Consider the following 13,387-nt stretch of genomic DNA (forward strand, 5'->3'; position numbering starts at 1 on the left):
AGTCAGTTCCTCTTAATTTTCCAATGGTTGGATATGAGGATATGTTCACAAAGTCTAACCCCTGTTCCTCTCTTTCTCCTTCTGCCTTCAGACCCAGTCCACGGGCCTCAGAATGTCAATGTGGTGGACATTCGGGCCCGCCAGCTCACCCTGCAGTGGGAGACTTTTGGCTACGCCGTGACGCGCTGCCACAGCTACAACCTGACAGTGCAGTACCAGTATGTGTTCAACCAGCAGGAGTTTGCCGCCGAGGAATTGATCCAGACATCATCCCACTTCACCCTGCGGGGCCTGAGGCCCTTCGTCACTGTACGCCTTCGCCTGGTCCTCGCCAACCCAGAGGGAAGCAAGGAGAGCGAGGAGATCGTCAAGCAGACAGAGGAGGATGGTGTGTGTCAGAGTATTTGTATCTTTAGTGGTTTTGTCTTGGTTCCACTGTCTTGTCCTGTTCCTAGCTCAAATACATGCAAGGGGTTTAACTGTAGACCTGCTGTCTGAACACATAGGGATACTAGCCCAAGGATAGTAAAATGTTGTCTTTTGAAATATCGCATGGTTTTGGATAAATTCCTTTCTACTAGCCCGGCTGGGGACGGTGCCTAAATTCCATCTCTGCACATGCCAAAACTATGACACCAAAAAAAAAACATTTGTCAATGAGAGAGAGAGAGAGATATTTCTATGCATACTATTGTGTCTTTATACCAAAATCTTGCCTTTAAAAATAGATCACGATAGCTTACTTCTTGGAATAGACTCCTTGATGGCTACAGATAGTTGACATTATTGTTGTTGCTTCATACATGTATTCAAACAGACAATGCTTTGCCGTAAAGGCACTAGCTTGATAGAACTGCAAGTTGATGGAAACATAGTAAGACCTTAACTTCTTGCGACTACAGGGGGTGCTGTTCCGAATTAGCATTTTGTCGTCTCCAAATTAAACTGCCTAGTACTCAATTCTTGCTCGTACAATATGCATATTATTAATTATATTGGATAGAAAACACCTTCTAGTTTCATACAACGTTGAAATTATGTCTGTGGGTGACCCAGAAAAATTTCTACAGCGAAATCCATGACAGACAGTGAAAGGTCTGAGAGCGAAGCTCTGGTTTCAGATCAGTTTTTAAGGTCTCTGTCTATCCTATGGCACGACACGAACTGCACCCGCCTTCCCCTGGATGTCAGTAACCAATGAGAAGTGGAATGGGCCTTCTAGGTAGCTCTCAGAGGTTATAAAACACCAAGGAGTGAGAGTAGCCCCCCTTTCGACGCAAGCCCTTACGCAGGATGGGACCTCCGGACGCCATTTTCACAGGCTCGGTTATCAACTTGAAATGTATCCGTCTGTAATTTAATTCGATATAGGACTTAGAAACATCATAAGGTAGTTAATTTAAACCGTTTTATAGCAATTTATATCCGTTTAGTGCGATTCTGAGGAATTTCTTTGTCGTGCACTTTCTAGCTTTGGGAACGTTTCGCGGTCTCGGTCGTTGTTAGTGGACATTTCGAAGGACAGAGGACATCTATCGACCAAAAGACGTTTATAACATAGAAAGGATACATTGCCCAAGAATATGATGGAAGATCAGCTCAAAGTAAGCAATATTTAATATGATAAACCGTGTTTCTGTCGAAATATTTTAAACGCATACATCGCCATTTTGTTTTGTATAGCTTCACTTGGCCAACCCTGTATTGAAAAGTAAGGATAATTTTAAAAATGTAAATCAGCGGTTGCATTAAGAACTAATTTGTCTTTCGATTCCTGTCAACCCTGTATTTTTTAGTCAAGTATATGATTAGCTTTTAATTAAACTAGATCACTCTGATAGATGACGTCAGACATATTGAGGCTTGATTTCCTAGTATTTTCATTGTGTAACCACGGTTTTGTATGGCTAAATATGCACCTTTTCGAACAAACTGTATATGTATGTTGTAAAATGATGTTACAGGAGTGTCATCGGAAGAATTCTGAGAAGGTTAGTGAAAAAATTAATATCTTTTGGCGGTGATTACGTTATAGCGCTCTTTGGCTGGAATCGATGCTCTGGTAACGTTTTCACATGTAGTATGCTAACTTATCGATTTATTGTGTTTTCGCTGTAAAACGCTTAGAAAATCTGAAATATTGTCTGGAATCACAAGATCTGGGTCTTTCCATTGCTATGCTTTGTCTATTCTTATGAAATGTTTTATGATGAGTAAATTGGTCATACACGTTGCTCTATCTAGTAATTCTAGTCGATTTGCGATGGTCGGTGCAATTGTAAACTGTGATTTCTACCTGAAATATGCACTTTTTTCTAACAAAAACTATCCTATACCATGAATATGTTATCAGACTGTCATCTGAAGAGGTTTTTTCTTGGTTAGTGGATATCAATATCTTAGTTGAGCCGAATTGGTGATAGCACCTGAAGGAGTAAGAAACTGATGGAGTTAGAATAGTGGTGTATTTTGCTAACGTGTTTAGCTAATAGATTTACATATTTTGTCTTCCCTGTAAAACATTTTAAAAATCTGAAATGGTGGCTTTATTCACAAGATCTGTATCTTTCATCTGGTGTCTTGGACTTGTGATTTAATGATATTTAGATGCTACTATCTACTTCTGAAGCTATGCTATCTATGCTAATCAGTGTGTGGGGGGTGGGGGGTGATCCCGGATACGGGGTTGAGGTTCGGTAAAGGTTAATTGATCCACTAATTAATGTGTCGGACGAGAGGGATTTACTCCAGACACCCGAACAGGGCCTCATCCCCATCATTCACAGGAGAAAGGTTTCGCGGAAGGAGATCGGGTGCCTTGTGAGGATCCAGCAACGAGTGGCTAATCTGCCTTTGCCATCGGTACTATTGGCCAACGTACAATCGCTCGATAATAAAGTGGACAAACTACACGTACATCCTAACAACGGGACATAAGAAAACTGTAATATCTTTCACCGAGTCGTGGCTGAACGACGACATGAATAACATACAGCTGGCGGGTTATATGCTGTATCGGCAGGATTGAACAGCAGCCTCTGTTAAGACAAGGGGTGGCAGTCTATGTATATTTGTGAACAGCTGTTGCACGATATCTAAGGAAGTCTCTAGGTTTTGCTCACCTGAGGTAGAGTATCTCATGATAAGCTGTAGACCTCACTATCTACCTAGCTAGAGAGTTTTCATCTATATTCTTTGTAGTAATTTATTTACCACCACAAACCGATGCTGGCACTAAGACCGCACTCAATGAGCTGTAAGCAAACAGGAAAACTCTCATCCAGAGGCGGCTCTCCTAGTGGCCGGGAACTTTAATGCAAGGAAACTTAACCTTTCTGGCGCAGGTGTTCCGCTAGCGACCCACCTCGACAATATCCGGTGAATTTGCGGAGCGCGAAATTCAAATTACAGAAATAGAAATATTTAACATTCATGAAAATACAAGTGTCATACATCAAAATAAAGCTTAACTTCTTGTTAATCCAGCCGCTGAGTCAGATTTCAAAAAGGCTTTACCGCAAAAGCACACCATGCGATTATCTGAGGACAGCGCCCCGCATACAAAAGCATGAAAAATATTTTTCAACCAGGCATGTGCACCATGAAAGTCAGAAATAGCGATATAATAAATGCCTTACCTTTTGAAGATCTTCTTCTGTTGGCACTCCAAAATGTCCCAGCTACATCACAAATGGTCCTTTTGTTTGATAATGTCCACCTTTATATCCCCAAAAACTCAGTTTAGCTGGCGCGCTTCATTCAATAATCGATCGGTTTCCCTCCTTCAAAATGCATACAGAATGAATCCCAAACATTACCAATAAACTTCTCCAAACAAGTCAAACAATGTTTATAATCAAACCTCAGGTACCCTAATATGTAACTAAATGATAAAATTTAATACGGAGAATCGTTATTGTCTTTACCGGAGATAAACAACAAAGAACACGCTCTCATCCACGCGCATGGAAACACTACAGCCAAAATTGGAGCCACTTAAAAAAACTACAAATTCTAGCAAATTTTTCCAAAAACAAGCCTGAAACTGTTTCTAAAGACTGTTGACATCTAGTGGAAGCCCTAGGAACTGCAATCTGGGAGGTTTTCGCCTCATAATAAATTTTGTTGGGGGGGGGGGATGGTTTGTCCTCGGGTTTTCGCCTGCCATATAAGTTCTGTTATACTCACAGACATTATTTTAACAGTTTTAGAAACTTTAGAGTGTTTTCATCCAGACGTCAACATACTGCCCCCTAGCCCAAAGATGTTAAATCCGTTTACCTAATTTCTACCAGCATGTTAAATGAGGGAAAAACCAGAGGGAAAAAAACTCTAGACCACCTTTTCTCCACACACAGAGACTCACGCGTACAAAGCTCTCCCTCGCCCTCCATTTGGCAAATCTGACCATAATTCTATCCTCCTGATGCCTGCATACAAGCAACAATTCAAGCAGGAAGCGCCAGTGACTCGGTCAATAAAAAAGTGGTCAGATGAAGCAGATGCTAAGCTTCAGGACTGTGATGCTAGCACAGAGTGGAATATGTTCCGGGATTCTTCTGATGGCAATGAGGAGTACACCACATCAGTCACTGGCTTCATCAATAAGTGCATCGATGACATCGTCCCCACAGTGACTCAGTACATACCCCAACCAGAAGCCATGGATTACAGGCAACATCCTCACTGAGCTAAAGGGTAGAGCTGCCGTTTTCAAGGAGTGGGACTCGGAAGCTTATAATAAATCCCGCTATGCCCTCCGATGAACCATCAAACAGGCAAATCGTCAATACAGGACTAAGATTTAATCGTACTACACCGGCTCCGAAGCTCGTCGGATGTGGCAAGTCTTGCAAACTATTACAGTCTACAAAGGGAAGCACAGCCGAGAGCTGCCCAGTGTCACGAGCTTACCAGACGAGCTAAATTACTTCTATGCTCGCTTCAAGGCAAGTAACACTGAAACATGCATGAGAGCATCAGCTGTTCCTAACAACTGTGTGATCACGCTCTCCGCAGTCGATGTAAGACCTTTAACTTCTCTGGGATATGTGGGACGGTAGGGTCCCACTTGGCCAAAAGCCAGAAAAAATGTAGCGCCAAATTCAAATATATTACTATAAAAATCAATCTTTCATGAAATCACACATGAAAGACACCAAATTAAAGCTACACATGTTGTGAATCCAGCCAACATGTCTGATTTCAAAAAGGATTTATGGGGAGAGCACACCATACAATTATGTTAGCTCAGTACATAGCCACAGAAAAACATTTTCCCAGCAAAAGATAGTAGTCACAAAAAGCAGAAATAGAGAAAAAATGTATCACTAACCTTTGATGATCTTCATCAAATTACACTCATAGGACATCATGTTACACAATACATTTATGTTTTGTTCGATAATGTGCATATTTATATCCACAAATCTCGGTTTACATGCCTCCAAAAATATTCGGAGAAATTGCAGAGAGCCACGTCAAATAACAGAAATACTCATCATAAACTTTGATGAAAGATACATGTTTTACATATAATTAAAGATACACTTGTTCTTAATGCAACCGCTGTCAGATAAATAAAAAAAACTTGACGTAAAAAGCACACCATGCAGTAATCTGAGACGGCGCTCAGATAAAAACAGTGAACAGAAATACGAAATTACATCATAAATATTCCCTTACCTTTGATCATCTTCATCAGAATGCACTCCCAGGAATCCTAGTTCCACAATAAATCGTTGTTTTGTTCGATAATGTCCATTACTTATGTCTAAGTAGCTACTTTAGCTAGCATGTTTAGTGCACATGTCCAAACGCTCGCGCAGATGCAGGCAAACTCGGACGAAAACTTCAAAAAGTTATATAACAGGTCGAATAAACTGGTCAAACTAAGTAGAGAATCAATCTTCAGGATGTTGTTATCATATATATCAATTAACGTTCCAACCGGAGCATTCCTTCATGTCTGTTATGGAACGCAAGGCGATATCATGAGGAAAGCAACTGGCATTCTGCCAGCGCTATCATGAGGAGAGCAACTGGCATTCTGCCAGACCAATGACTGAAACACCTCCCATCCGGCCCCACATCACACTAGAGGCTTCATTCCACGTTCTACAGACTGTTGACATCTAGTGGAAGGCGTAGGAAGTGCAAACAGATCCATATCTTACAGGGAATTTAATCGGCGATGAGTTGAACATTGACCAGTCTCAGAATTCTCACTTCCTGTTTGGATTTTTTCTCAGGTTTTTGCCTGCCATATGAGTTCTGTTATACTCACAGACATCATTCAAACAGGTTTAGAAACTTCAGAGTGTTTTATATCCAATAGTAATAATAATATGCATATATTAGCATCTGGGACAGAGTAGGAGGCAGTTCACTATGGGCACGCAATTCATCCAAAAGTGAAAATGGTGCCCCCTATCATAAAGAAGTTAAACAGGTCAACAGTCACAAGGCTGCAGGGCCAGACAGATTACCAGGACGTGTACTCTGAGCATGCGCTGACCAACTGGCAAGTTTCTTCTCTGACATTTTCAACCTCTCCCTGTCTAAGTTTGTAATAACATGTTTCAAGCAGACCACCATAGTCCCTGTGCCCAAGAACACTAAGGTAACCTGCCTAAATGACTACCGACCCATAGCACTCACGTCTGTAGCCATGAAGTGCTTTGAAAGGCTGGTCATGGCTCACATCAACACCATTATCCCAGAAACCCTAGATCCACTCCAATTTGCATACCGGCCCAACAGATGATGCAATCTCTATTGCAATCCACACTGCCCTTTCACACCTGGAAAAAACACCTATGTGAGAATGCAATTCATTGACTACAGCTCAGTGTTAAAACCCATAGTGCCCTCTAAGCTCATCACTAAGTTAAGGACCCTGGGTCTAAACACCTCCCTCTGCAACTGGATCCTGGACTTCCTGACGGGCCGCCCCCAGGTGTTAAGGGTAGGTAACAACACATCCGCCACGCTGATCCTCAACACGGGGACCCCTCAGGGGTGCGTGCTCAGTCTCCTCCTGTACTCCCTGTTCACTCATGACTGCATAGCCAGGCACAACTCAAACACCATCATTAAGTTTGCCGATGACACAACAATGGTAGGCCCAATCCCTGACAACGACGAGACAACCTATAGGGAGGAGGTCAGAGACCTGACCATGTGGTGCAAGGACAACAACCTCTCCCTCAATGTGATCAAGACAAAGGAGATGATTGTTGCCTACAGAAAAATGATTACCGAGCACACCCCCATTCTCATCGACAGGGCTGTAGTGGAGCAGGCTGAGAGCTTCTATTTCAAGTTCCATACCAACAAACTAACATGGTGCAATCACACCAAGACAGTCATGACGAGGGCACGACAAAACCTATTCCCCCTCAGGAGACTGAAAAGATTTGTCATGGGTCCTCAGATCCTCAAAAGGTTCTACAGCTACACCATCGAGAGCATCCTGACCGGTTGCATCACTGCCTGGTATGGCAACTGCTTGGCCTCCAACCGCAAGGCACTACAGAGGGTAGTGCGTTCGGCCCAGTACATCACTGGGGCCAAGCTTCCTGCCATCCAGGACCTCTATACCAGGCAGGGTCAGAGAACAACCCAAAAAATTGTCAACGATTCCAGCCACCTGTTCTCTCTGTTAGACTGTTCTCTCTGTTACAGCACGGCAAGCGGTACCGGAGCGCCAAGTCTAGGTCAAAGAGGCTTCTAATCAGCTTCTACCCCCAAGTCATAAGACTCCTCAACATCTAATCAAGTGGCTACCCAGACTATTTGTATTGCCCCCCCACACACACACTTTTACGCTGCTGCTACTATCTGTTATTATCTATGCATAGTCACTTTATAACTCTACCTACACGAACATATTACCTCAATTACCTCGACTAACCGGTGCCCTCGCACATTGACTCTGTACCGGTACCCCCTATATATAGCCTCTTTATTGTTATTTTGCTGCTGCTCTTTAATTATTTGTTCATTTAAAAAAATATATATATATACACTGCTCAAAAAAATAAAGGGAACACTTAAACATAACAATGTAACTCCAAGTCAATCACACTTCTGTGAAATCAAACTGTCCACTTAGGAAGCAACACTGATTGACAATAAATTTCACATGCTGTTGTGCAAATGGAATAGACAAAAGGTGGAAATTATAGGCAATTAGTAAGACACCCCCAAAAAAGGAATGGTTCTGCAGGTGGTGACCACAGACCACTTCTCAGTTCCTATGCTTCCTGGCTGATGTTTTGGTCACTTTTGAATGGTGGCGGTGCTTTCACTCTAGTGGTAGCATGAGACGGAGTCTACAACCCACACAAGTGGCTCAGGTAGTGCAGTTCATCCAGGATGGCACATCAGTGCGAGCTGTGGCAAAAAGGTTTGCTGTGTCTGTCAGCGTAGTGTCCAGAGCATGGAGGCGCTACCAGGAGACAGGCCAGTACATCAGGAGACGTGGAGGAGGCCGTAGGAGGGCAACAACCCAGCAGCAGGACCGCTACCTCCGCCTTTGTGCAAGGAGGTGCACTGCCAGAGCCCTGCAAAATGACCTCCAGCAGGCCACAAATGTGCATGTGTCTGCTCAAACGGTCAGAAACAGACTCCATGAGGGTGGTATGAGGGCCCGACGTCCACAGCTGGGGGTTGTGCTTACAGCCCAACACCGTGCAGGACGTTTGGCATTTGCCAGAGAACACCAAGATTGGCAAATTCGCCACTGGCGCCCTGTGCTCTTCACAGATGAAAGCAGGTTCACACTGAGCACATGAGCACATGTGACAGACGTGACAGAGTCTGGAGACGCCGTGGAGAACGTTCTGCTGCCTGCAACATCCTCCAGCATGACCGGTTTGGCGGTGGGTCAGTCATGGTGTGGGGTGGCATTTCTTTGTGGGGCCGCACAGCCCTCCATGTGCTCGCCAGAGGTAGCCTGACTGCCATTAGGTACCGAGATGAGATCCTCAGACCCCTTGTGAGACCATATGCTGACACATGCACATTTGTGGCCTGCTGGAGGTCATTTTGCAGGGCTCTGGCAGTGCACCTCCTTGCACAAAGGCGGAGGTAGCGGTCCTGCCGCTGGGTTGTTGCCCTCCTACGGCCTCCTCCACGTCTCCTGATGTACTGGCCTGTCTCCTGGTAGCGCCTCCATGCTCTGGACACTACGCTGACAGACACAGCAAACCTTTTTGCCACAGCTCGCATTGATGTGCCATCCTGGATGAACTGCACTACCTGAGCCACTTGTGTGGGTTGTAGACTCCGTCTCATGCTACCACTAGAGTGAAAGCACCGCCAGCATTCAAAAGTGACCAAAACATCAGCCAGGAAGCATAGGAACTGAGAAGTGGTGTGTGGTCACCACCTGCAGAACCATTCCTTTTTTGGGGGTGTCTTACTAATTGCCTATAATTTCCACCTTTTGTCTATTCCATTTGCACAACAGCATGTGAAATTTATTGTCAATCAGTGTTGCTTCCTAAGTGGACAGTTTGATTTCATAGAAGTGTGATTGACTTGGAGTTACATTGTGTTGTTTAAGTGTTCCCTTTATTTTTTTGAGCAGTATATATGTATTTTTCTTTCAAGCCCTTAACCAACAAGGGAGTTTTAAGTAAGCAGTTCACTGTAAGGTCTACACCTGTTGTATTCGGCGCTTGTGACAAATACGATTTGATTTGATTTTGATTTGATAATTAAAACCACAATAATGATTGGCTTCACTTCTAATAACTGTATAATGAATGCTGATTACAGCCTGTTATCAAAGTGTTCAAAACACAATATGACTACAGCGGGAATTAATAAGCACAAATGAAAACATTGTATTTGTGTTATTGGATGTAACGTATAACCTAAAAATGTGGAGACCTTGCCATTATCCCTGCACTATGATATCCTCATTCCATAAAGACTGTGGTTATCTTTTCATTTATCACAGCCCAAACCTCCCACGAGGTCTCAAACTAGTTGAGAGTAGCAACGTCTCAGAAAATGTGTGAATAGTTTTTTCATGAACAATCTGTAATCTCTGGGTTGTAATTTTGTAATTAGTGCACATTGAATGTTCTCAGCGGTGCTAATTGCACTTCTATGGTAATGACTTTTGCTTTAAAGCAGTATGCGTCATCTCGCGAATATGCTTTGAATTTTAAATGTTCCTTTTTCCCCTCGCTGTTGAAATGGAAGTATTTTTATAGACACAATGGAGGTTCTAACTAAGGTAGAAACGACACTGAATCCCATTAATTTAAGCTCCCAGTTTACCAGAAGGAGATTAGATTTGGGAGTTTAGTGGTTAGATTTAAGTCATCCGATACAGTTTTCTATTTTCTTTAGGTCACACATGTACAACTTCTCAGTGTATTTTACTGTAATGCCAATGTACTTTTATCGTTTTTTTGGTCTATTATTGTCAACAATGATCAATACATTTATTGTTGATCCTAGTCTAAGATCAATATAGTATTATTCATGCAACACAGTACTTTCTAGCACATTTTGTAATATTACATTTACTCCTAATTTCATAGACTGACATGTTAACCCTTTGTTCATGGACTGTGCATCCACCTATTTGTTTGGCCAGTAAGGCTGCTTCACCAGGTTAGACCTTTGTTGCATGGGGGTTGGTGGTGGGGTGTGGGTGTGTGTCCGTGTTCATGTCCACTTGTTGTCCACTGATCTTGCCATTCATAATCAGATTGGAAAGCAATGATGCCAGGGCTTAGCGTCATATGGTCGATGAAGCATTAGATGTACTTGGCCCAAAGATATTTGTCATCCCCGGTCAGCCTCCAAACCCCCACCCAACCAAATAACAATGTTTATTCCACCAAAGAGATGTTTTTACCGTAACGCTGATACTGTCCAGGAAAATGCCTCGACATGTTGGAATTCTTTGTAAGCTCTAATTCTTCAAAAACAGGAGAGGGAGGATTGTTCTCAATTTCTCATTTGGCATGTGTTTTGTCTTGAGCGCACCCTGGATGGTTAAATCGTCTATTATTAGAAAATCAGTGAGGTCCCTGAGGAGATTTAAAACAGTGAGGATTAAATAATCCTTTTACTGGAGATTTCATCTGACTTTAGAGAGACTGCTTTTATGGAGCACAGCATGAAAAACACAATACTGCTTTTTGTTGTTTTTCTTGACAACCGCTATCTTAAAAAAGAATATATCAAATCTTTTCAAATAGGTTGATTTCTGTTTGGTAAACTTTCTACAATGGACATAGAAAAATAAATAATAAATAGCATTTCAATTTACACTCGGTAGCTGAATGTTAAACAGTGTAAACAATAGGCGACCAAGGTCAAATACATCAACAAATGGATCTGAAAATATTGATTACACACTTCCAATTTAAGCACAAAATGAGTCATTTTGTTTACAACATACGTTTCTTGAACATAATGTGAAAAACAAGCCCTTGAACAAAACACCAAAAATGCTCATCTCCTTTTAATCTCAAGCTCCCATTTGCTGTGTAACATTATTGCTTCTCCGCTTTAGCAAAACATTGTTTTTCAGTTAAGGGTATGTTTGTATGCCAACTTTAATTAGAGATTCTTCCCTTTAGGGTCTGAAACATACAAGATCCATCAAGGATTAATTTATTATGTTTTTAATGCCCAATAAAATTGAAAATTAAAAGCATACAAAAAGTATGTAATATGTTATTTCCTAAAGTTTAGCATACTTATCATACTTATCCCATTCAACACAATTGAACAAGTGTGTTTGTTGATGGAGACAATAAACAATGTGTTAAAAGAAAAAGAAAACTAACGTAATCTCTATTTTAAAGTAATTAGATTTCGATCAGTTATATCGTTTCAAGCGAAAACGGGAGCGCGGTCAAAGGCACTAAGGTGTACACCATATAGTGAATATATGATAGTCATGTCTTCACCATATAATAGTGAAGACATGAAAACTATGAAATAACACATATGGAATCATGTAGTAACCAAAAAAGTGTTAAACAAATCAAAATATATTTGAGATTTTAGATTTTTCAAAGTAGCTGTCCTGAGCCTTAATGACAGCTTTGCACACTCTCTCTTTGGCTGGAAAAATGGCTGTGTTTTTCTGTGACTAGGTGCTGACCTAACATAATCGCATGGTATGCTTTCTTCGAAAAGCCTTTTTGAAATCGGACACTGTGGTGGGATTAACAACAAGTTTATCTTTAAAATGGTTTGTAATACTTGTATGTTTGAGGAATTTTAATTATTAGATTTCTGTTGTTTGAATTTGGCGCCCTGCACTTTCACTGGGATTTCAGCCATAAAAAGCAGAAAAGCAGAAATAGAGATAAAATTAATCACTAACCTTTGTGATGATCTTCATCAGATGACACTCATAGGACTTCATGTTACACAATACATGTATGTTTTGTTCGATAAAGTTCATATTTATATCCAAAAATCTCAGTTTACATTGGCACGTTATGTTCGGTAATGTTTTGCTTCCAAAACATCCAGTGATTTTGCAGAGAGCCACATCAATTTACAGAAATACTCATAATAAACATTGATAAAAGATACAAGTGTTATGCATGGAATTATAGATCCACTTCTCCTTAATGCAACCGCTGTGTCAGATTTCATAAAAGCTTTACGGAAAAAGCACACCATGCAATAATCTGAGTACAGCGCTCAGAGACCAAAACAAGCCATACAGATACCTGCCATGTTGTGGAGTCAACAGAAGTCAGAAATAGCATTATAAATATTCACTTTACCTTTGATGATCTTCATCAGAATACACTCCCAGGAATCCCAGTTCCACAATAAATGTTTGTTTTGTTCGATAAAGTCCATCATTTATGTCCAAATACCTCCTTTTTGTTCGCGCGTTTAGTTCACAAATCCAAATTCACGAAGCGCAGACCAGACGAAAAGTCAAAAAGTTCCATTACAGTTCGTAGAAACATGTCAAACGATGTATAGAATCAATCTTTAGGATGTTTTTATCATACATCTTCAATGTTTCAACCGGACAATTGATTTTTCTTTAGAAATTAAAAGGAACGCAGCTACCTCTCACGGGCGCGCGCCTGACTGAGCTCATGGCATTCTGCCAGACCTCTTAGTCAATCAGCTCTTATTCTCTCCCCCTTCACAGTAGAAGCCTGAAACAAGGTTCTAAAGACTGTTGACATCTAGTGGAAGCCTTAGGAAGTGCAATATGACCCCATAGACACTGTATATTAGATAGGCAAAGATTTGAAAACCTACAAACCTCAGATTTCCCACTTCCTGGTTGGATTTTTTCTCAGGTTTTTGCCTGCCATATGAGTTCTGTTATACTCAGACATCATTCAAACAGTTTTAGAAACTTCAGTGTTTT

At 41.5% G+C, this 13,387-nt stretch overlaps 1 protein-coding gene across 16 annotated transcripts in view; it reads left to right on the forward strand.

Moving 5' to 3' along the window:
• Positions 1–13,387, forward strand: part of ptprt (protein tyrosine phosphatase receptor type T) — a 487,625-nt gene that overhangs the window by 288,312 nt on the left and 185,926 nt on the right. For all 16 annotated transcript variants that reach the window (XM_071386753.1, XM_071386649.1, XM_071386662.1 and 13 more), the window contains exon 8: positions 92–388. In XM_071386753.1, the coding sequence (XP_071242854.1) occupies positions 92–388 (297 nt within the window). The remainder of the gene's footprint in view (positions 1–91; positions 389–13,387) is intronic.

This window comes from Salvelinus alpinus, chromosome 2 (genome assembly GCF_045679555.1).
Source record: "Salvelinus alpinus chromosome 2, SLU_Salpinus.1, whole genome shotgun sequence".
Lineage (NCBI taxonomy): Eukaryota > Metazoa > Chordata > Actinopteri > Salmoniformes > Salmonidae > Salvelinus > Salvelinus alpinus.